Consider the following 25,095-nt stretch of genomic DNA (forward strand, 5'->3'; position numbering starts at 1 on the left):
CGCATCACCGGATTATATAGGGTTAAATAAGCTAATACATGGAAAGTGCTTAGACGGCGGCTGGCACACAAAGCACTTAATGCATGGCGTTGTTGTTATTGTCTGTGGCAGCCCCGAATGTCCCAGGAGGAGAGTTTAATGCCCAACAGCAGGTCTCACCATAGTGATTACAATTATGACTTCAGCATTTACATTTAATCCGTGAAAATCCCAAGCGTATATACTGTTACCTCCCAATCCAAATGGTATATAGTATGCAAAATGAAACTCAATAAATGCTGTATTTTTCATTGCTTATATAAGGCATACTAGTTTGGAAACCATTTTTCTGAAGAAAAAGTTCAACTAGAGGATATCAGTGGCCTAGGAGACATTCTATTTGACTTCTGTTTCCAAATACCTACGACAGAAAACACTGGAGTGGATCTGAGACGAGTGTTAATACATGGGCCAGGTGTTTTACCCACCAGTGTAAAACCATGGCGCAACGTGGCTCCCTCTCTGGTAAATAACCCGTGTGCTCTTGACACAAGCAAGTTCGTAGCTTTCTGAGAGCAGTGACAAAAAGATAACTTGTGCGCTACAGGAAAACCTTGTCTCCCACTTTCCTGCCCTCTGTAGACAGAGCACTCTTGAACTTTAGCGGAGGCTTAGCGCCAACTTTAAACGACACAATTCAGTAGCACTGGCACAAGCTTTCCTTCTACAACCCAGAGAACTCTGGTCTTGTCGGCATCTGAACCAGCCCCCTGTGAGCCCGAGAGGGCGTCTCCATCACTCAGAAGACACGAGCATCTTAACTGACAATTTGATCTGTCGTGAATATTCCGGCTTCCTGAGAGTCCCGAGTCTCTCACAATATGTTAATTTTCTGGAGAGAAAGCTGATTACTCTTATAAGAAGGTGTGACATCTATTTATAGTGCTTCTACGTGAAGTCGGCTATAAACTAAGGTGGCTTAGTTTCTTTGACCTCTGCATTGAGTCACTTGCTCAAAGTACAGAGCAACAGAGCAAAAAGTCAAAGGGTAGATGGTATTAACACACCATTGTGTTGAGTTTTCTATCCAGCTTCACATGGTCTGTGGCCAAACTGCCCTCAAAGTCTGTGAAGAGCCATTCTCTATTCCAAGTCATGGCAGGTCCCTGCATTCGGGGCACAAATGAGCAACGTAGCGCGACTCGGCTTTATTTCCAGAGACTTCCGGGTTCTGGTCTGACATGTGACGAGCTCAGAAGTGATCACTCCCCGCCTCGCAGCAAGAAAAAGACGGAGAAGAACTGAGAACCAATGGCTTTCGGGGGGATCCATCAGAGAACTGAGGTCACGGGGCAAACTACCAGCCTGAAAGCTGAAGAGTGGGAAACAGGGAACCAGAGCTTTGCTGGAGCCGATGCTGCAGCTCGTGGGAACGATGGAAGGAGAAGTGACTAATTCCTGCGCGCTGAGTGTGGACCAGCTCGAGAGAAAACCAACACCCCTGTGGGCCCAGTCTTGGCGGGGGGTGGGGGGGGCACATTTGTGTGAGTTTTTCCCCCAGGAACACCACCAGGCCCTCGAGATGAAGATCAGGGAATAATCCATGCTTGCTTCAAGCCGGAGGCGGGGAAAGTAACCATTCTGAAGTATATACCACGAGCAGCTGCTCTGTCAGGTAGACTTAGTTTGCTAGGGCAGCCATGACGAAGTGCCACGGATTGAGTGGCTTAAACAACAGAAATCTATCTTCTCACAATTTTTCAGGCTAGAAGTCCGAGATCAGGTGTCACCAGAGTTGGCTGTCTCCTTGGCTTGCAAGTGGCCACCTGTGTCCTCACTTGGTCTTTCCTCCGTGTGTGTCTGTGTCCTAACCTCTTTTTATAAGGATACCGGTTCCATTGGATTAAGACCCACCCTAATGACTTCATTCTAACTCGAGTCCCTCTTTAAAGGCCTTATCTCCAAATACAGTCATATCCTGAAGTTCTGGGGGTTAGGACTTCACCATATGAACTTTTGGCGGGGGGACACAGTTTAGCTCATAATATGTGCATTGATATTTTACTCTCGATTTTCAAATGAACACTTATCACAAATTCGGTATAGGCGATACCCAGGAGTGAAGGAGAAAAGGTTTATAAAAAAAAAAAGTAGCTCTCAGGAGATGATTTCTTTTAAAGAAAGCACTCAGAAGGGCTCAGCAGGACACCCCCCAGGTCTCCCAATCAAGGCCGTATCACCATTTCCTGCTGCACCATTTTCAGCTAAGCTCTGGAGTGACAAACATACCTGTTATCATGAGGACTATCGCCTCAAGGAGAATCCCTTCCGTGACGACCCTTCCTTCTCCCCGCAGCCCTTCAGCACCCGCCTACCCGCACCCAACTTGGTCACAGTAAATCCGACAGGAATGAAGTTAGAGGCAAGGATTAGGCTTACTCACAGAATAAAATATTTGTGACTTTTGTTCGCACCTCCTTGTTTACACTGGAAATTAAGAGCCTTGGAAGGTAAGACAAGGATACACAGCTAGTTAACATCAGAGCCCAGGGTTCCAAGTTCCTAATTTAAGATCATTGCATACTGTTCAGGATTCTGTAGCTTATATGTAGAAAATGGAAACATTTACACATCTGTTCCAGATACTTAGTTGATCTTACCATATACAAAGCACTGTGCTAGCCTCTGAGAAAATACAAATTACCTGTAAGATTCTGCAGCTGGATTCAGAGAGCCTGTAGCTGTTTGGAGGTGGCTGATGGGAAGGGGTTTGGGACATGTTCCCAAATGTTTCTAAAAGAGGACAGTTTAAGATCAGCATCATATGAATGGGTAAAGAAGATGTGGCACATATAGACAATGGACTATTACTCAGCCATAAAAAGAAACGAAACTGAGTTATTTGTAGTGAGGTGGATGGACCGAGAGTCTGTCATACAGAGTGAAGTAAGTCAGAAAGAGAAAAACAAATGACCTTAAGAGGGTCATCTTATCACAGTTTGTTCATGTAAGCCGAACTCAAAAATGAAAACAGGCTATGGAAAAAAAATATTTTAGTTTACAAAAAGAAAAAGTCAGCACTAAAAATAAAAAATCAATTCAGTATGTATTGGTGCATTATTCCTCAAATTATCTCAGAATACAAACACTCCTAATTTTCAGTCCAACGGAAACATGCTCCGGCTGGCACGTGTCACAGTTTTGTGTGCAGTCACAGGAAGAACGGCAGAGCCCTCTTCTCTGTATGCTGATGGAAAACACATCATTTTATGAATTTTCCTCTCACTGTCCCTGTATCATAATCTCTTCTCCATGGCAATGTAATGCCTGGCTCCATCCTCCTTGAAACAATGGCTAATTTAGACCTGATAGTTGCAGGATAAATGTAAGTATAAATAGCCACCATATGACAAAGTATCATCTTTATGGAAGATATAGAAAAGTTGCAAGACACGGAAGGTATGGCAGGTGCAAGAAAGCATTAATTTAGTCGGCAGTGCCGAGCAACTGTACACCATGTTCTGTATTAGCAGTGCCATTTTTAGTGTTATTCCAACATCTGCAAATATTCATTTTTTTCCTAACAAATATCACCTGGTACTATTTATAAAATAATGTCAGTGTTAGAACTCTTCAAAAGTATTCATTGTTCTGTGGCTTATGTGCTAAATTTTACTTACTAATTTTCAGAATACCCTATTCTCTTTTATTAATCCAAAATTTGTAAATTTGAATACTAATTGCTATTAACACTCAGGAACATAAATATCTTTAGTGTGGGTTTTCTTCTTGGTTAGGCGTAAATCCGGAGCCCAGTTCCCAGAGCACAAGGAGAGAAGTGAGGGAGTTTGTCTGAGTGCCATGTCCCTGGACCCTGTGGTATGTACTATACCCCTGCGCTACGCTGCTACTCTCCACCTGCAGGTACCTTTTACGGGTACATTCCTTGCAAAGCTGCTGTCTCCGTTTTTCTCTTCCTGCCAGTTTCCTCCCCTTCCTTCCTGTAGAGCCCTTGGGGAAAGGGCGAAAGTTTGGCCAGATGGATACACTGGTGGATAGCTGTTGTATTTCTCCTCCCAGGGTCCATTCCCTGTCTCTGGTAATAGATTCCTCCTTCTAATGGAAAGCCACTCTATGAGGCTCAAGGCAAACTACCCTTCCCCAGCCCCTCCCTGCTAGTACACACATGGGGCTGGATAAGGGGCCCATAAACCAGGTCTGGCCACTCGGAGTTTGGCATCCCCCGGTAACAGGGATTGATGCAGGGATGCGGCAGTTGGAGTCCCTTCCTTGGATGTGTGGGTGCTGGAAGAGAGAGGGCCCCTCTGTTCCTTGGGTATCATGAGCGATCAGGACCATGTGAGCCTGGAGCCGCCAGTACCACAGAGAGAGATTTCCCGAAAATGAAGGCAACACAGAAGAACAAAGCTATGAGGAGCAAAACAAAGCCCTGACATCATCATTTGAGCGTTGAATCCCTTCGTGTCTATCACCTGAGACACTGAGCATCCCTGAGCTACATGGCAAACAAAGCCCCCTGTGCCTTACACACCAGCTGCGGGGGTCCCTTCAGGGTAGAAAGTAACCAGGTCAGTCCTTTCCTGTTCCCAGTACAAACCCTCACTTACAGGAGGGATCAAGCAATGAGGATAAGGCAGTTCGTTTGTCAGGAATGAATACCTTCTAAGTTCGGAGAAGGAAACAAAGCCCTTGGGCTGGGCCGCTCATGACGCTGGAAGACAAAGCCCTGTTTTGGTCACGGTGGAACACTCACACCCCTTCCCAGGACGTAGTTGTGTCCACGTTTTATTTTGCAGTGACTGGTGCGAAGGAGGTGACAGTAGATGTGAGTCGTGTCCTCACTACCTGCTAGATGCCACGTGTCCAGATTTGTCACGTGGTGACGAGACGCAGCCAACGCGGATCTCAGAGTTGTACGACTTTAGAATTGGAAGAAACCATAGAAATAATGGAATACAACGTGTTTGCAGTGAAGCTAATGGAGAATAATAATTATTATATTAACTAACACTTGCTGAGTATTGACTGTAGTATTGTATGAGCCCAATAATTCCAGATGGTAGATATTCTTTTTGTCAATGTCTTATAGAGGGCGCTGCAGTGCAGAAAAGATAACGTCTTGCACAAGACCACCCAAATCTCACCTGGAGCTGGGATCTGAAGCCAGGTAATCCATTTCCCAAGTCTGTACTAGCTCTTATCCACCCACTTGCATCTGTTGCAACTTACCAACCTCCTGTGAACTCTGACTCTAAAAGAGCCCATTGCTTTGCATGTAATAATCACATTTTTCCCACCTCTGACACTTACTAACATGTGACACTGGCAAATTTTCGTGACATCTCTGTTTCACACAACTAACTCATAGGCTTGTTGAGAGTATTAACTCAGGACCTGTAAAGCACTTAGTATAGCCAAAAATGTAAGGTTTTATGATGATTAATACTATATATTGCCATAGAAGCATTGTTCTTTTTAAATCCAAAATTAACTGATCTTTTCCTTTAGTAACTCTCAGGCCCTTTTCTTTTTTTTGGCACGAAGCTTGTAGGATCTTAGCTCCCTGACCAGGGATGAAACCCCGGCAGTGAAAGCACCGCTGACCACTGGACCGCCAGGGAATTCCCCATCTCTCAGGCTTAAACTGCATATTTTCAGCCTGAATTTCAGGTTGAGGTGCGTTATGCCATAGAAATATCAAGTTTTATTGGTAATTTCGAGAATATAGGAAATCTACGACTTTGATAGAGAGACAGCTGAGACTTCAGTGTGCCTCCCTGGTCCTTCTTTTTACATCAGACATGGACTCTCTTCCCCTAAATAATATTATTATTTAGATCACCTCGAACAGCATGGAAAGTGTATAGATTATGAAACATATCCATTTTATACCCCACCCCAAACCATAAACCTATAGATTATAGGTTTATTCCAAGTGATCCTCCAGCCAGGGACATCCTGCTAAGGGCATTCTGTAGATAAGGTCTCTTCCACGGAGCAAAAATCATTAGTTAGCAGAGGTCCAGAGGTCCCGCTGAGAAGAAGTCACCTGGCTCCTTTCTCCCCACCCCCTCCACATGGGCAGCGAATTGACTGCAGACCAGCTATTTCAACTCTGTACTCTCCAGCTCCACTAAAGATATTAAAAGCAACTACATTAGACCCTGTGGTTTGGTCTGTGTTTTACGTACTTGTTTATAGCACACCTCATAATTATCAACGTCTCATCCTCTGGTATAATCCCAAGACTATACTGTTCCTAAATTATTTGATTTCCAACATATTGGCTTCCTTGACTCTTTGAAACTCAAATAAGTCACATATGATTTAGTAGTTGCCGTGTCAGTTACATCCAATTATTGGAATACTGTTATTTTAAATTTTCTAGTAGTTTTAAGTGTAGCATAAAGACATGGGTAGAGCAATTGTAAAAATACATCTAGGTTGATGGACAGGTAGACCTTTCAGAATAGGCTACATTCCACTCATTTGTGCCTCCAGTGCAATACATCATAATTAATTCTTTAGTTGCTTGTTTTTCTTAGACTGTAAGCCTCAAAAGTGTATCTGTTTTGTTTACCTGTCTAGCCAGAATCTAATATGACTCCTGGCACAAATCTGAATGAACATCCTTTCAAGCACCAGTTATTGAAAAAAATTAATTATAATGTTCATTTGTTATTGTTATCACTAGTTTCCACAAACGTGGACACTGTCCGCTAAAATGCGTAGTGCTGTAAGTTTATTACTGAGAGGAAAAGATGTCATAATGTCTACAACTTGCTGCATATTGAGTTTTCCCTCCAGTCAAGTATATTAACAATTTCCTTAAAAAATAAATTTCTAATCATGTTCAGCGTATTTTTACAGCATTTTTACCACCAAATATATAGCATCCAGCCCAAGGAAAGGACCTTGTTTCAAATGAAAAACTATTTGCATCCTTAGACTTTTCCAATTCTATTTGGAAGGATCCACCAAAATTGGAATCTTAAAACATACTTGAGCTCCAATCACTAATGAAAAATTGAGTTAGCAATTAAAGATAAATAATAGTAAGAAATTTGCAGTTTTAAATAAGAATAGGACTTGCTAGTGTGTCCTCCCCAATTAGCAAAAGGAGTTCCCCTTTTCACTTCCCTTTCCTAAGTTTTTGTTTTTATGTACAAAAAAATCTTTCTTTTGTCAAGATACTGTTTTTTAAATTGTTCTATGTGTGTTCAAATACCCTGAGGTTTAGAAACAATTCATGGCAGTGATGTGGTTGTATTTTATTGGGAACAGGGCGGAAGGCTGCTTCTGTTTCCAGAACAGTCTGATTTTTTTTTTCACGTTTTTATTGGTGGGACAGTTTGATTTTGAATTTTGCATATTTTTTAAAGTGAAAAAGTGGCTTTTCATAGGGCAGGCAGTATGTACCATTGATTCTGGGGTCTTGGTAGTATTACTCTGGAAACAAGTGCATTTTCCTAAGTGATTGATAGGTTTGGGAGTTTAAATCATACACGGTTTAGATTCCTACGTGTTCCATTGCTTTCCATGAATCACCTACAACATTGTCGTGGATGGAAAATTAAAGCAACAGTTTCTATTCTTGAGAAACAGTGAGCATCGTTCTTGCCGAAGTGCAGCATCATGGAAGCCATTAAAGAATAAATGACCGACCGAGCACAGTAATGGAGTGATGTGATTTTCGGTACAGTTTTTATTTCATCGCAAGGCTCACAATCATATGTACAATGCATCATTACCACCTTCTAAGCATAAGATATAAAGAATATACATTAAAGACTATATGCATATGCTTCTGTTTCAGAGAAGAAAAGTGCCTTAGGGCAAAAGCAGGTTCATGCCCTTTGGGGAAGAGATTTTCATATTTATGCTGAATCTTCCAGGCAGCTCTTGCTTAGAAAATAAATCTCACTGAGTGGACATGCAATCTTGTCACACTTTTCTCCTTAAAAAGCTCTAATTTAAAGCCAGCCAATGTATTCCTTTTATTCCAGTTATTCTTCTTATGTCCCAGTACTAGATGAAACACCTATAAATTGCCTGCTACCAGTTATATAGATTTGAGGACTTTGTTTCTCAGTAATGCATCGTAGAATGAAACCATTTTCATAAGACTTATGTGAATTTTCCTTGATTTTTTTCAAAACGATCTTTCCAAACTATGCTTCCTTTTTAGTATTAAGCCTGGAGTTTTGACTTAAACTCTGCATAGGGGATGCATCCAGATTCATAAGAGTAATACAAGACACTAAAGGTGGTTCTTCTCTTCTTCCAGTCGGAATTAGGGTTTTTCATCCTCATTGCTGCCTCCTGCACAGTTTTATTTCTCTGCATTTTTCTGACCCCTCACTAGGTCCTGTCTTCCAGTTCTTGCCAGAGAGGGGAGAAGGGGCTCATGGAGGAAGCTGAATTCAAGGTTAGAAACGTGCAGTTCTGGTCCCAAAGAGACACAGTGGACAGTACACTCCTTGCCGTGATTGGAGAACAGGAACACGACGAGATGGGACACAGACACACACTCTCACACACTGTGCACGTCCACAGTATCCACGCATGCACACACACAATGCACACACATACACTCAACTCTCACACACTCTGCACGCCCACAGTATCCACGCGTGCACACACACAATGCACATGCACACATACACTCAACTCACACGCACGCATACACACCTTTGACAAAGAAATATATTTGTGTAAGAAATAGTTTTCCTAACATACATGATTCACTTTAACATCCTTTAAAGTACTGCCCTAAAATGACATAGCCGTCCTCTCCTCTTCTGGTCTGGGGACTCTGGCGCTTCCAACAATGGAGAAGCTTGGAACACCATTACCTCACGGGCACTGAGAGCTGTTTGTCTCTCTCCTGGGGCTGCAAACTTAGACACGAAGAGATGCAGGGCCCTCAGGCTAACCTTTAGACTGCAATAATGGCAAGATACTATGAGGGCATGTGGAGTGTGAATTTAGAGATGGTCATATTTCCCACATCAGCAGGGTCTGTTCCTGGAACCCTCCATTTAAATATCCATCTCATACAATGGCCAAAATTTTTAACCATGGGGTGAATGTCAACCAGTATTTAAGCCATTCCTACGTACTTTTCGCTATAAGAATACAAGGACGGGGCTTCCCTGGCGGCGCAGCGGTTGAGAGTCCGCCTGCCGATGCAGGGGACGCGGGTTCGTGTCCCGGTCCGGGAAGATCCCACATGCCGCCAGAGCGGCTGGGCCCGTGAGCCGTGGCCGCTGCGCCTGCGCGTCCGGAACCTGCGCTCCACAGAGGGAGAGGCCACAACGCTGAGAAATCCGGGTATCGGAAAAAAAAAAAAAGAATACAAGGACACCTAAGAAAATCAATGAAATGTAAGAAATGCTCAAAAGAGCACTTCATTTTCATCGGGGAAAACCTTGCCCGTCTACCTTCACTCAGCTGTGCTAGGTGCCATGAAAATCTGCAAAGCAGACAAACATCATCACAGTAAAATTCTGAAACCACGTGAAACTCTTCCATGCAAGGTATGCTTCCAAAAGGAGAGAGTACACACACAAGAGAGAAAGTGCTCAGTGAACAGAACTTATCGATGTAGTGATGTCGGTAGTTATACAGTATATACATTTGATTTTCCTATAAATTCCACAGGATGCTGCCCTAGTAACATACAGGCTTAAAGAAGAGATGGGTGTTATTTCTAAGTTAGCCCTTTCTTCTGCCCAGGCAAATTGCAGAAAAAGCCATTACCTTGAAACCATACGTTTCAGGGGAAAGAAAGAGGAATTTATATGTCACCTGGAAGTTTTAGCAAAATTACCCTAAATGTGCTGTCCGTTGGCATTGTCCTCGGCAGGTGTGCTCCTCAGGCAACATGGTGCCAGGGACGCCCAAGCACCGCGGGCGACATGACGTCCTCGTTCAGCCCACAATTAGGATCAATTTCACTTCTCGCTGAAAGCCACAAAATAGTACCTCAAGATTTACATGAGCAAGATGTCCTCGTTCCATGAACAGACAGAATCTGGTAACAGCGACATATTCACAAAGAGATGCTGCTTATAAGTTAGATTCTGCCAAGGCTACAACCCGGGAGCAAGTTAAATATTTCCTGATTCATTAACACATGAGCTCTGGGCTCAGAACACCCATTACAGGGCTAACGGGCGCTCAGGGAGTCATGGCGCCGTGACTGATTCGCAGACAGAAGCTGATGCAGCAGCAAAACGTCTCGGCATCAACCCTGAACCACTCACCTCGGGATCTCATCAGCGGGCCCGCGGGAAACCGCTGGGCAGGGAGGCAAGCCCGTTCCTTATTTGGACGTGCACTATTATTTACAGGTGAAACTATATGTATAGTTGGTAGTATTTAAACCACTTTGTGTCTCTCGACATCAGGACATGCTTTATCATGAGGTTATTTATCTGAATAGCATGCTAAAAACAAGGAAGCCATAGTTTTCAAGAGGTTAAACGATAACCACCTTTCGCATGTTTAAACGACTTTGTAAACGTCAGGACAATTTTCTACTACACATGCACAGCAGACGCCCCAGGTGTGGGTGTCTTAAGCAGAACTCCTCCCCATGCAGCCACAGGAGATGCGTGTCCACACGGCGTTAAGCGGGCTGGGCACGGGCCCTGGACACGGGTTTCCTTCTTGATGAGGTTGCTGCTGTCAGTGTTAAGCGTCCGGATTGGATGCCCGCTAAGCTCTGAAACCACTTTATTTTTCTTTTCTTTTCTCCTAAACAGAGCTTTTGACACCACGTGGCAGAGCAGGGTCACAGCAGATGGGTCCTGAACAAAATCTAGGCAACCGGAAGGAAAAGGCTCGTTCCTTTGTCCCTCAAAGGACCTGGGAGCCAGCCTCGCTTCCCCTCCCTGGACAGGGGCCGCGTCTTCTTGCTCAGGCCTCTTGCGCTCTGTCCCCACAGCCCTGATGTCTCCACCGACCGGGGTCGCTAATGCAGCCGGCATCTCACCACCTCGGACCATGAGATCCCTAAAAGTCTGTTAAAACTGCTGCCCCTCCATCTCAGACTGCGGTAGTAACCTGAGTTAAACCTAGATCGTTGAGCGCCTCTCTACCCGGAGAACTACAGGAGGGCATCTCCACGACGAGTCATACTGGTTTATTTTTCCCATCAGCAGCAGCCCGCAGGGGAGCAGGACCCTGCACGGTATGTCTGACTCTGTCGGTGCTCTGGCGCTCCGTCCTCATCTTAACTGGGAAGCAGAAGTCCCTGAAACAGCGCTTGAAGTTTTCGTCGAGAAAGGCATAGAGGATGGGGTTCAGGCTGCTGTTGGTGTAGCCTAAGGCGATACAGAAGTAATAGCTGGAGAGCGCGGCCGTGCTGTAGGAGCTGCTCCCCAGCGCCTCCACGAGGATGAAAATGTGGATGGGTGTCCAGCAGATGACGAAGACGGCCACCACCACCAGCACAAGCCTGGTGATGCGACGGAGGTTGCGGTCCTTCTCTCGGGAGCCGGAGAGGAGCCGGACGCTTTTTAAGCGCAGGAGCATGAGGGTGTAGCAGACGATGATGATGAGGACGGGAACCACAAAGGCGAAGACGAAGACGCAGATCTTCATGAAGAGGTCCCACCAGGAGTAATCGTTGTCCGGGAACTGCAGGGAGCACTCCACGACATCCAGGTCTGGAGGAGGTGACAAAGCAAAGCCACAAAAGGAACATCAGTCGCTGGCGCCGTGGCTGCCACGGGTTTTCAGAATGTGAGTTTTAACGCCTTCGGTTGCAGAGGTGCAATTACGGTGAGACGCTACTACCCGAAGCAGATCCCCAGTTAGGAACGAATGCCGTGCATATTAACCATGCTGTCTTTGCACACAGAACAATGAAGCCAGAAGGTCACCATTCACTCCTAACACACAAAATGCTGCTGAAGAAATACGATGAGCCAGCAAAACGAATGAGCTCCTTGTGGGATGGGTTGACGATGATTTTCACAAGAGCTAAATTGTTCATTTATAGCGTGAGTACTTATTTGCGTTTCCATACATTAACCATTCTCCCAGAGCAAAGGCTCTGACAATAAAAGCTAGTATCTATTTGTAACAAATGATTAAATATTTCAGATCTAGCCATTCAAATTAACAAAAGCCAACTTGTCCAAAAAACATTAAGTGGTTTATAAGAAATCACTATGTGGGTCCATAAAAGTTTAAACAAAAAAATGTCTAAATATGACCCAGCTGTTGTGATTTAATGGAACTAATGGTGGTCACTGTGATTGAGAGCATTGTTGAAACGTGAGTAAACGTTTGAAGAAGAAAAACAGGAGGAGGACGAAAAGGAGGAGAAGAAAATAGAAGGGGGGGAGGGAAAGGAGGAAGAGAATCACCCGCATCAGCATCATTAAGGAAATTCATAAATCAGACACATTTTTCTTTCTTTTTTTTTTTTTTTTTTTTTTTTTGCAGTACGCGGGCCTCTCACTGCCGTGGCCTCTCCCGTTGCGCAGCACAGGCTCCGGACGCGCAGGCGCAGCGGCCACGGCTCACGGGCCCAGCCGCTCCGCGGCACGTGGGATCCTCCCGGACCGGGGCACGAACCCGCGTCCCCTGCGTCGGCGGGCGGACTCTCAACCACTGCGCCACCAGGGAAGCCCCGGACACATTTTTTACTTTTGCCAACATTGACTATGTAACAGATAAAACGACTATGTTTATAGGATTACTTAGAAAATGGCTTTAATTGCTCTGCTTCTCTTTGCTGGACAGTATTCTCTTTGGAGTGCCCATAATATTAGAAAGAGCAGAAACCCAGGATAAGAACATTTTATAATGCAGGGCCCGCTCACCCCTGCCGGGCTCCCTTTTCCCCAAGCATCAGCCACTGAGCACAGAGCAGGCTAAACTCTCTTTGTCCTGATTCTTCTTTAGATAAAGGAATCATGAACAATACTAAGTTATGATTTTTAGAATGAAAATATTTTCTTCTGACACTGGAAAATCCGCTTTAAAAGTAGTATAAGAATATTTTTCAAATCGTGAAAGAGCTCTATTAGTGTTTTCTAAAACATCTTCATGTGCCCTTAATCATATATCCCTTAGTAAAACAAAATCTTAGAATTTCGAGTAGACATACTTTAAAACACAAAGAGTATAATCATTTTGGCCAATTAATAGAGATGACTATCTTAGAGTCATTTTCTATCAACTAAACACCAAATCAAACCTTTCAATAGTAAATGAAAGCTCCCAGAATAACTTGCAATTTTTGATTCCCTACAAAAGCCATTGTCCAAAGTACCATTACTAGGAAGACTCCAAGAAACAAACAAGGATCTCTCTTCTTTTCCTGCGTTAGTGTTTATGGAAATAAGACCAAAGTCATTTTTAAAAAAATCATCACTATCATCATAGAAGAAATGCACTTATTTTTTTTTAATAAATTTTATTTATTTATTTATGGCTGTGTCGGGTCTTCGTCTCTGTGCGAGGGCTTTCTCCAGCTGTGGCGAGCGGGGGCCGCTCTTCATCGCTGTGCGCGGGCCTCTCACTATCGCGGCCTCTCTTGTTGCGGAGCACGGGCTCCAGACGCGCATGCTCAGTAATTGTGGCTCACGGGCCCAGCCGCTCCGCGGCACGTGGGATCTTCCCGGACCGGGGCACGAACCCATGTCCCCTGCATTGGCAGGCGGATTCTCAACCACTGCGCCACCAGGGAAGCCCCAAGAAATGCACGTATTAAACAACTCTGTAGGGCGGCACGTCGCTCCCTAGCTTCCTTGACGGTTTTCTCTCCTCTGCGTAACTCCTCTGCGTTCCCACAGTGCCTCGTCTGTGTGGGCGGCCGCAGCTTAGATGTCACTTCAGAGACATTTATACAGAGGCTGACCCATTTGAACAGAGCTCGTCCCTGCAATTTATATTTTCTCTATATTGTACTTATTATTATACTATTATATTATTTTTATTATTATGTAATAACAGAAGCTAGACAGAAACCAGACAGAAACTCTTCTGTAATAATCTGTGGCCTTTCCTCACGTTTTTCTCTCCATCCAGAATGCAAACTACCTTAGGGTAGGTGCCCAATCCACCTTGAATAATATTCAATCCCTGCCACATAGGGAGGCAGGAATATGTGGTGTTTGAGGAGAAGAATTTGTTAAATAAACAAATTAATACCACAAGGAAGCCCTTGACAATATGTAGCAGTTATTATGGAAGAGTAACCTGTTAAGGTAAGCAAGGCAACGGAAGGGCTGGTGTTTACAATTTGGACACGTCTTTAACTCTGGGGAATCAGCTTCCTCTCGCGGGTAGTAGGAGCCCCCAAAATGTTTAATGAGTGGGTGAAAGAATCAACTACTAGACTTTTACAAGACTTTGGAAAAGATCCAGTGACAGAGTTGTAAACATCCTCGGGAATGTCCAGGAAGCTGAACTTATACCTACAAGGGGAAAGGAGAGCACTGAGGCAACCACCAAGGAAATCCAAGTCCGAGCACCCATTTTTATTCAACGTTTGATTTCAGGAAAAAGAGTGCATCTTTATCTTTAAAGACATATATAGGGCTTCCCCGGTGGCACAGAGGTTGAGAGTCCGCCTGCCGATGCAGGGGACGCGGGTTCGTGCCCCGGTCCGGGAGGATCCCACGTGCCGCGGAGCGGCTGGGCCAGTGAGCCGTGGCCGCTGAGTCTGCGCGTCCGGAGCCTGTGCTCCGCAACGGGAGAGGCCACAACAGTGAGAGGCCCGCGTACCGCAAAAAAATAATAATAATTTAAAAATAATTTAAATAAATAAATAAATAAAAATAAAGACATATATAGGCTGAAAGTGAAGGGACAGAAAAAGATATTCAGTGAAAATGGAAACCAAAAGAGAGCAGGAGTCGCTAGCTATCCTTACATCAGACAAAACAGCCTTTGAGTTAAAAGCTGTCACAGGAGGCGATTTTATATAATGATAAAAGGGTCAATTCATCAAGAAGATAAACAATTGTAAATATATATGCACCCAACATTGGAGCACCTAAATATATCAAGTATATATAAACAGAACTGAAGAGAGGCAAGACAAAGATACAATAATAGTAGGGGACTACAACATCCCACTTTCAACAATGGGTAGATTATCCACATAGAAAATCAGTAAAGAAATGGCAGACTTGAAAACATTAAAAATAAAATGAACTCAACAGATATACACAAAACATTTCACTCAAGAGCAGCAGAACAGGGGCTTCCCTGGTGGCGCAGTGGTTAAGAATCCGCCTGCCGATGCGGGGGACGCGGGTTCGAGCACTGGTCCGGGAAGATCTCACATGCCGCGGAGCGACTAAGCCCGTGCGCCACAGCTACTGAGCCTGCGCTCTAGAGCTCACGAGCCACAACTACTGAGCCTGCATGCCACAACTACTGAAGCTCGCACGCCTAGAGCCCGTGCTCCGCAACAAGAGAAGCCACCGCAATGAGAAGCCCGCACACCACAACGAAGAGCAGCCCCCGCTCGCCGCAACTAGAGAAAAGCCCGCGCGCAGCAACGAAGACCCAACGCAGCCAAAAAAAAAAAAAGCCAATGCCAAGCAGCTCTGATACGGCGCGTGGAGATTACCTAAAGTACTCTTCTTGGTCACCCAGGAGTCTTGATTTCAAAAACCTAACTGAAATCCATTTCTCCTGGAATGTCATTTTCCGACAATGATTGCAGGAGTAGTGGGCAAGTCGACAAGTATAACGTAACTATTTACAAGTATAACCGTAAAAGTCGATTCTTCGTTTGTCCGGGGAAAAAACCATCTGTCTCTTCTTTTGTTATTCAGCCCATCAGCCTCACCCTTACACTGCATATGCAGCATCTCCTCTTGAATCTAAGTTATTACGCACCAACCCCTAGGGCTCAGAAGAGTTTCCTGCAATTTTATTTCATGTGTTGTGTGTATCAAGAAACAGAATCCTGTGGGTAATTAATCGTATTTTAAAGTGCTTCTCTGGTAAAGTTTGGCTTGTCTTAAAATTTACCAAGTATTACAGCTTAACACTTGCAGTGCTTATGCAGTGAACTCATTTTGTAGTTTAAGAGGAAAAAGATTATGCTTCATTTAAAAATGTGTACCATGCAGGATAAGCTATGATTTTAGCACCTGCCTTTTCTTTTCACTGCGACCTTGGAAACTCCCTGCTTATCTGTACTCACAGGTGTCATGAGCCCCCAAAATAAACTGCTAAAGCAATAAATGGCATTTATAAAGTCCAATGTGATTGCTCGGCTCCCCTACCCCAATGAATTTCTATTAAGACCAAAAATATTTTCACAGCTCTGTCTTCTACAAGTAAAGATAAGCTCCTAGAGCAGTAGTTCTCACCTTGGCTACAGGTCAGAGTCACCTGGGGAGATCTTAAAAATCTTGACCCCCAAACTGTGCCTCAGGTCAATTGAACCGGACCCTCCAGAGTGGGACCAGGCAGCAGTATTTTCTAACGTACCCAGGTGATTCCAACACACGTCCCAAGGTCAGAACCACTGTCCTAGAAATACAGGGAACACATCAAATGTCCTGTTTGCATGGGGTAAAAAGTAACGAGTCCAAAATCCGATGGTTTTGCTTATCCGTACTACCATCCATCTGGGAACCTAATTTTGAATGGCCTACACCCAAACGAAGCTTCCATGATAGTAGCCTGGAGATTAACCCCTAAGGAAAAAGAGTAAATAGCCAGCATGTCTCTAATGAGTTAGGGTGCTTTTTCGGGAGAAGGAAGAGGAGCAAGGAGGTGTGTCTTAGAATTGCCAGGACGCAACAAACTGTATTTTAAAAATCCACATGACCGTGGTTCCTTCTTTCATCCCCACCCCTCCAGATTCCAATAAGCGCTTTCTGAATAGGGGATATAGGTTGGGTGTCTGTGTTCGGGTCATGCCATTATCCCATCCTGTGTTTACATGTGGAAAGGAACACAAACGGTTTTATTTCTCATCTTCCGTGGGTTTAGCATTATTATTTCCGTTGGCATTTGGCTTTTCTTCTAGATACGTGGCTTACTCACTCCCAAATGAAGAGTTTGTGTAACTAGAAGTCACATGCTAAAGAATGAAATGATTTAACCGAATCTCTTTGCTGAACACCTGAAACTGACACATCGTCAATCAACTCTACTTCAATAAAAAATTATTTATTTTATGAACAATGACAAAATAAACATTTTTAAAATGAAACTTAAAGAGCTGCCCTTACCTTCCCGGACTTTGGTCCCTCCGAGGACTATGGCAGAGATGCCAACAGACGAGGACAGGATCCAAATGCAGATGTTGATCATCTTTGCCTTCAGGGGCGTGCGGAAGTCGAGAGCTTTGACGGGGTGGCACACGGCGATGTATCGGTCCACGCTCATCATGGTCAAGGTGAAGATGCTGGTGAACATGTTGTAGTAGTCGATGGAGATGACGATCTTGCACAGCACGTCCCCGAAGGGCCAGGAGTTCATGAGATAGACAGTGCTCTGGAAGGGCATGGTCGTGGTGACCAAAGCATCTGCCAAGGCCAGGTTAAATATGTAGATGTTGGTTGCCGTCTTCATCTTTGTGTACCTGGAAGACAAGAAACAGGATTATTTCTCTCCGTCTTCATGTCACACCCAGGATGTACATGTGCCGCTGGGTTCTCGAATTTGTTGTTCATTCACTTATTCTTTACGTACTTATCATCTAATATGTAAAAGGACTGCTCTAGACATTAGGGGTAGTAGAAAAAGGGGCAAACATTTCTGACTTTATTTAGCTTTTATTCTAGTGCCTTGCTCCAAAATCTATTTAATTTTAAAAGGGTAAAGAAACGAGTATAGACAGACAGATGTACATACATATAGATCTTTTCAACAGACTTGCCTGTGTTACAGGTCTTTATTTTGTGACTGACAATTCATTTTAATCCTACCCAGGACTGCTTAGCTTTGTTCATTTTTTTAATGCTTTATTTTCTTTTCACTGTGTAAAACAAAGATAAAACATACCCAACTTTTCCTCGAGGAAGGTTTACCCAACTTTACTTTGAGAAATCACTCTTTGTAATTACGTCTCTTGAAATGGTTTTTACTTTTAAATACATTCAATTTCAATGACTACAGCACAACTAAGTGTTGATTTTTGTCTACCAGTGTCCCACTAGCTTTTCATCTTAAATGCCTTATGTAAAAAAAGCAGGCTGAGTTCTTCCCTTATACACAGTATAGCGTAAAACATAATCTGGTATGGTAGGTGAGAAAGAAATCTGTTTTCCTTTACTTTCATCTTGAGAGATTTAGAAAGCACACAATGTGTTTCACTTTCCAACTGAGGGAACAAAAGATTTCAAATAGGTCAGAAATACTGCCTTTAAGCCCAAATTATTTCTTTCAGTTTTAACATGAAGCTTACAACGACTCCATTTTCTACTAAAACTGAATTAAGAAGATTGCTTTACTTAGAGAACGCTTCCTTAGAGATCTACAGGGCATGAAATGTACCAAACGACATCAGCAGGTTTTCTGAGGCCAAATGTTAAAATATGTTGGGAAAATCCATATATTAATTACTTTCCACACACCTCACATGTGTGGACCTAATCACAATTAATTCAGCCATGTCCCATGTACCTACAAGGAGCAGCTGTACCGAACAGCTGGAGCTCTGTACCTTTCTCAAAGTAATATGGTTATAAAAGGCCCTGCAGGAATTCAAACCCAGGGGTCTGACTTCACCCTTGCATTTTTACATCTCCCCAGCGCTTGATAATTTACAAAGCCCCGAATTTTGACTTCCATGTATCCTCTTTGATTCTCACAACAACTGCCCTTCGAGTTGCTCAGGAGATTTAGGTCTTGTCTCTACTATCGCTGAAGAAAGTAGACTCCGGTGAGTAACGTGATTTTTCCAGTGTCCGCAGAGGCAAGGCGGGCGCTCAGCGGGAGGAGGTGGAGGAGCAGCGGGGCGCGGCACCCCTCCAGCGTCTGGAAGAGACCCACATGCTTCCAAGCCGACAACACTGAAAGGGAGAACTAAACAGGAATAATTAAAAGTAGCAGACTACGGGCTCACCGAATCGCTACCGACAGTCTTTTATGTCCAGTGGCCACGGTATTAAAAGACCCCCCCCCCAAAAGACAGTCTGGTTGAGCCCCCCGGGTAATGCTCGCATTGAACCAAAGCAAAATAGCAAAAAGTTCTTCCAGTCGCTGTGCGTCTGCTGGTAAAAACAAACAAGCAAGCTTTCTCACTGCGACCAGACGGGACATGATTCTCCGTTCCATGCACACCGCTTGCTAAGAAGTTGCAAGTATTTCAAGGAAAATGGCCCCACGTGAGTGGGAACTCTTGGCTTGCGTGGAGCGGCTGGAGGCGGGCTGGCGGGGCGGGGCTGCACTTCTCGGCGTCCAGGCCGCAGGGGCATATGGCGCTAAAGGAGCGAAGTCCGCGCGCCGTCGCCACTAAACCTGTCACTGTTGCAAGCCTGCAAACGACGGTGCGAGGCGGAGAGCAGGCCGGGAAGAGGGGTCAGCAGGGAGCTCGGGGCGCCAGCCATGAGGACGTCGTCGCGGGGCAACGTCACGGACGGTGTCCCCGTCGCAGGCTGACTCAAGACCTTCCTGGCGTGGTTCTCCGCACAGGGACAGCCGTGCACGCTCGTGGGACAGCGAGGGGAACAGAGTTATCTGCAGGGCTCTTGCGAACCAGCGTCACCGGGTGGGGATTCTGGGAGAGCGTGGCACTTGCACGAGAAAAGTGAGGCGACGGCAGGAGGAACGTTGACCCTGTGACGCTGCAGCCTCCCGGCTTCCTGTCCTGCCCTGAACCTGTCGGGCGCAGGCGATGCAGGTGGGGACGTCATCCTTGGATCGTTTCCATCCCTTGCGACTGAGGTGCACTGCCCCAGTGCTTCTCTGTTAATTTAAGTGAAGCTTCTTTAATCAGGAGCTGCTTTTTAGCTTCGGGAGAGCATAGTAAAGCCATACTCTTGACGGCTAATCACCAGACATCTTTAAACGCAGAGGCGGTTTGGTTCTGCGGGTGGATTTCGGTTACCAGGCCGACATCCTCTCTCCCTCCTCAGCCGCGCTCCTGCCCCTGCCCCAGATTCATCTTGTCGACGTTTCCCTACGTCTCAGTGCCAGCTCCACACACAGCAAATATCCTGGTCACTGAAAAAGAAGCTGACACAGACCCTGCCCCCAGCGTCTTTCAAACTAATTGAGCCAAAGTCATGATGTGAACTAGAGGAATAGACAGAGGGGAAGTTCCCCGTGTAGGGAAGAGATCAGGACATGTTTCAAGGAAGGCAGAACCTGGATAGGCTCTTGCACTTTGAGAAGGATTTGGACGCGGAGGTCTGCTGGCTAGAGCCTTATTCAGGGCCACGGGTCCTGCTGGGGGTGATGGGAGGCTGCCTGGGATGGGGAAAGGGGTTTCAGGCCACAGCACCTTGCACACCAGGAAGAAGACCCATTTTAAGTATTGACTGAGGACTCACGTGACAGACACTGTTTTAGGAACTTTCTGTCATCTGGCAATCAGGTCATGGTGGTCACCTCACCCGGTGCCTCAGCTCACTCGGTGCACGCCAGCCCTCCTCGGCGCCGCCCTGCTACCACTGCTCCCGGTGTGTTGTTAGAGCCACCGCCAATCACCCACCGCAGTGCTAGTAACCGCATCACACTCCTGCAAGATACGGAGGCCCCACTTCTGGAGAGGAAGCAGCCTTCGAGATGATTCTCAGTGCCTCTCGGAATCCCTCCCTAATAAGTACAGGAATTCAGGACCATAGTGCAGAGTTTCTTAAGGAGTCAGAAATGTTATCAGAGGACTAATGGGATCCTGTGAATTCTGCTACTTCTGGCGGCTGAAGGTTGAAAAACAGTCTGACAAGTGTGGTTCAGTGTGCATCGCGAGGGCAGAAAACATGTGACATGATGACACGGGGCCTGGTCCACGGAATGCAAATATAAAATACTAGCATTTTACCCCTCGATGGACAAATGCCGTCAGCACGTTACGGTGTTTCAGGGGTGTGTGTGTGTGTGTGTTTGTGTGTGTGTGTTACGCAGGCCTCTCACGGCCGTGGCCTCTCCCGTTGCGGAGCACAGGCTCCAGACGCGCAGGCTCAGCGGCCACGGCTCACGGGCCCAGCCGCTCCGCGGCACGTGGGATCCTCCCGGACCGGGGCACGAACCCGCGTCCCCTGCATCGGCGGGCGGACCCCCAACCACTGGGCCGCCAGGGAAGCCCCCCGTTTTTTTTTCAGGTGAAGAAACTCCGTAAAGAGGCAGGAGGTGATTTCCTCAAATTTGAGAGATAGTGGGAAGTAAAATCTGAGCCTTCTGAGTAGTCACCAAACCACTGCTCCAACATAATGAAAAAACAAACACCCGACGGGCCAGTTTTTTGAAGAGACTCCTTTAATAGCGCAAACAGCTAACGGCCAATAGAAAGCTCCCGAAGAAACACTGGTCTGGTGAAAAACACGAGTGTGATCAGAGGCTCCCGCGCCACGGGGACCGGGCCAGTACCCCACAAGCCTGGAGGTGCGCCGGGAGTTGGAAGGCCCCAAACACCAAACTCAGGAGGAGGACAGTTCTGCAGCGCCTGGAAGACGCAACCCTTTTCAGCCAGCGGTGCAAGGACAGCTGCAGTGAGGGAGGGGTTTCGGCACTCTCTTCCCTGCATGATTTATTCATCCTCCTGGGCATGCTTGCCAGATACACAGCATTCTAGATTTTGTGTTTAAAATAACCAGACATGATGGCTGTACTGATGTGAATTCTCAGGAGAACTTATTTGAGAACGTAAGTTTGCTTCATCAAATTCTCCAGATATTTCCTGTTCATCTCAATGAAATGAGTTTGCCATACATCCTTTTAGATGATTTACTACTGAAATTACGGTTCTTTGCTCAAGGGCAGTAGCTTATTAATTATTTTTTTTAAAGAAGGGAAATTCAGCCATTGTTTCCCCAGTGATCTGACTTTGAAACTGCCTCAATCTGTAGTATTTTAAAGCAGTCATATTCACGTAGGTATCAGATCCCGGATACTCTGCTACATGCAAAGAGCAAAAGCTTTCATGAGAACAGAGGGGGGGGGCCTGTCTCCCAGTCCTGACTCTTGTGACTGCAGGTGCCAGGCCGGGGGTGATGGACGGCCGGAAGGGCGGACAGGCGTCTCAGTGGGTCCTGGCAGGTGGTCCTTGCAGGGTAGCAGGAGAAGGGGAGGAAGGCCGATGCAGAAGTAATGCTTTCACTGCAACAGCCAGGGCCCCGGAAACGACACACCCTCCCTGCACTCACGGCCCTGAGACCCAGAAGAAATGTGCTAGTGCGTCCGGTGGCGCACGCTGGGTGAGTGTCTGTCACACGCCCAACCACACCTGGTAGAAAACTACAAATCTCAAATGACTGACATGTCGCTTCCTAGTGTACAACTATCTGGATACCTAGAAGTACATAGCATTCTTCAGTTATTTTTCCGTTTTTATACAGAAAACGGACCTCGCTAAGGTGAACCGCAGGGTGCCACGGAGAGGTGGCCCGGTTACCCTCCTGCTCTCTCTTTCGTGGGAAGGAAGTGCCCCTGCAGCAGGTGGAAAGCAACACAGTAAAGCAGAGACAGTTTGGAGTTGCGTTGTGAAGTTCAAAGAGTTAATACTCAACAGAACCTTGGAAGACCGCTCCTATTGCTACAGCCGATCGTTAAAGCCTCATAACTCCAGCCATTCTTAGTCTGAAGGCTGCCCTGCTCAACCTCAGACCAGTTCGGGGTATCTCAATTCATCACATGTTTTATGTTTTTCTCATTTTCCATTTAAATTCTGACTTGCTTGGCCAGTGGAGTGGGTTTAAAAAAAACACACAAAAAACCAAGACATAAGCCTTCTACAATATTAGCCTCACTCCTAAAACCTATTCTTCTTAGTCAGACTTCCTTATCTAAGACGAAAGCCAGCATCCCCTCCAAAGAAAGAAAGAAACAAACAAACAACAAACCACTGGCTGATTTTCTGTTAAGGAATAAGTGAATGCTATTCTGAAACTATCTTTTGTTAACACAGTATCTTGTTAAGCCTGTAAAACTTGCAGCACTGAAACCATGTTAAGCCAAATCTTAGAAAGGAAACCGTCCTGCGGACGTAGAATTTTAGGGTTTTAGCTGAGCACAGAGCACCCCGTCACCCTCCCACCCTCAACCCCCAACCCCCGGCAGCGACAACTGAGTGTGTCCACAGGTTAATCTGGAGTAAAGGAGGCACCTACTGCCCAGTTCTCCGGTAAATGGAGAGGTGCTACCTTCTCCCAGCGAGAAGTCAGTCCTTCCTGAAACTAACTCTAAGACAGGCACCAGGAAAAACTGTAAAGGCAACCGAATCCAAAAGGGATTTTGAAGACTACAATTTTGCCCAAGTCTGTTAAAGCTTAAGAGCTCTCTCTATACCTGATCACCACCTTGGTGGTTTTTTTTTTTCTCTTTCCTTTTCTTTTTTCCTGTTTTGTTTTCTTTCCTTCCTCCCTTCCTTCCTTTCTCTTTCTTTCTTTCTTTCTTTCTTTTTAAGCAGCCGTTTCATCTCTGCTCTCTCAAACAGCTCCGTGAGGACTTGGACTTCTGCGAGCAGATGTCCCACAGCAAAGAAGATAATTCCATTTAGCTAATCCATATAAACAGTTGCAGTGAAGCCAATTCTCTCTTTTAAGAGCTTGTCAAACAATAAACTTACTTCCAGAAATTCATGATAGGCTCTTCTGAAAATAATTTCTGAAGTTATTTTACTATGCTTGCTTTAATGGGAATGTTGGCTATTGATTCAAAGAGAGGATTCAGGATAAATTACAACATATTTTTTTAAACCAAAGCCTAAGGTAAGACTGCTGTTGGACAGCCACACACCTCTGCCTTTCCCCTCACACCTCCCTGGGTGTCGCCTGGTGACACTATCTTAGGTCGGCTCCCTTGACATTTGAGAGAACCTGGAATACGGTGCACATACACCTGCCGTGACCACAAGCGACACTTGCAAGAGGAGGACCGGGACGCCTGGCATGGAAAAGGGGACAGAGGCAGCGCAGCAGACACGCGACTGGCCCACCCCATCCCCCCTCCCATACCTCCCCAAATTGGTTACATACGCCACACAGTTTTGGCGGGACGGGCATAAGCTCAAGCGTGGGGTCCCCACTGACTCAGAGGTGGCCTGAGTTGAGTTGGACGGTCTCAGCAGAGCGGAGCGTGGGACTTCCATTGTGCCTGCGGAAGAATCCCCCGCCCCCTGATTTATGAGCCAGAGAACAGGTACCTTCGTGAGGAGCAACCTCCATGCCCAGCAATCTTGCGGGGGGGTGGGGGGTGCTTGGCTGCCTTTGGAGAAGAAATCTGAGTTCAGGAAATGGAACAGTTTCCAGAGTATTTTCTGTGGTTCTGTTTTTTTCTAAGCCCCTTACAAAGTTACCTCTTTTGGCAAATTCCAACACCGCCCAAGCTGAATTATAGGGAAGCCAAAGTCTTCTACTCCAAGGGCAAAGTCAGCAGAATGCTGATCCCTAGAGGTCTTTGCTATGGTAGCAAAGTATTAATGAAAACTAATGAGAAAAGGAAAAGGCAGAACTTAAGACCAAGGACCAAATAATTTCCCGATTTCTGTTATTTTTTTTCCTAATAATTTTTCCTTGTTTATCCTTACACTCAATCTAAAAAGAAACACACCTTTATAAGAGTAAAGCTTTTCTTTAAATCAAACAAAAGAAAAAATATATGTACGTAACTTCATAAAGACTGAAGCTTGAGGAGTGTCCTCTTAAAGATAACAGAAAATGGATAAGCGGTGTTTAGAGCTGAACTGTGTCCCTCCAACTCATATGTTCAAGTTCTACCCCCCAGAACTTCAGAATGTGACTGTATTTGAAAGTAGGGTCTTTAAAGCAGTGAAATGAGGTAAAATTAAGGCCAAACGGGGTCATTAGAGTGGGCTCTAATCCAACATGACTGCTGTCCTTATCAGAAGAGGACATTAGGACACAGAGCGTAGGGATGTCATCCACACAGACAGTCATGTGAGGACACAGGGAGAAGGCAGCCGTCTGCAAGCCAAGGAGA

At 45.5% G+C, this 25,095-nt stretch overlaps 1 protein-coding gene across 3 annotated transcripts in view; it reads right to left on the minus strand.

Annotated features, from left to right (window-relative positions):
- OPRK1 (opioid receptor kappa 1) overlaps nucleotides 1-25,095 on the minus strand; it is a 108,264-nt gene that overhangs the window by 77,988 nt on the left and 5,181 nt on the right. The window contains exons 3-4 of one of the 3 annotated variants that reach the window (XM_067017563.1): nucleotides 17,223-17,575; nucleotides 7,679-11,675 (exon numbers count right to left, since the gene is read on the minus strand). In XM_067017563.1, coding sequence (XP_066873664.1) covers nucleotides 11,140-11,675; nucleotides 17,223-17,575 — 889 coding nt within the window. In that variant the 3' untranslated portion in view covers nucleotides 7,679-11,139. Of the gene's footprint in view, nucleotides 1-7,678; nucleotides 11,676-17,222; nucleotides 17,576-25,095 lie in introns of those variants that run through there. The other 2 variants (XM_059043540.2, XM_067017562.1) reach the window with 2 other exon arrangements.

This window comes from Kogia breviceps, chromosome 17 (assembly GCF_026419965.1).
Source record: "Kogia breviceps isolate mKogBre1 chromosome 17, mKogBre1 haplotype 1, whole genome shotgun sequence".
Lineage (NCBI taxonomy): Eukaryota > Metazoa > Chordata > Mammalia > Artiodactyla > Physeteridae > Kogia > Kogia breviceps.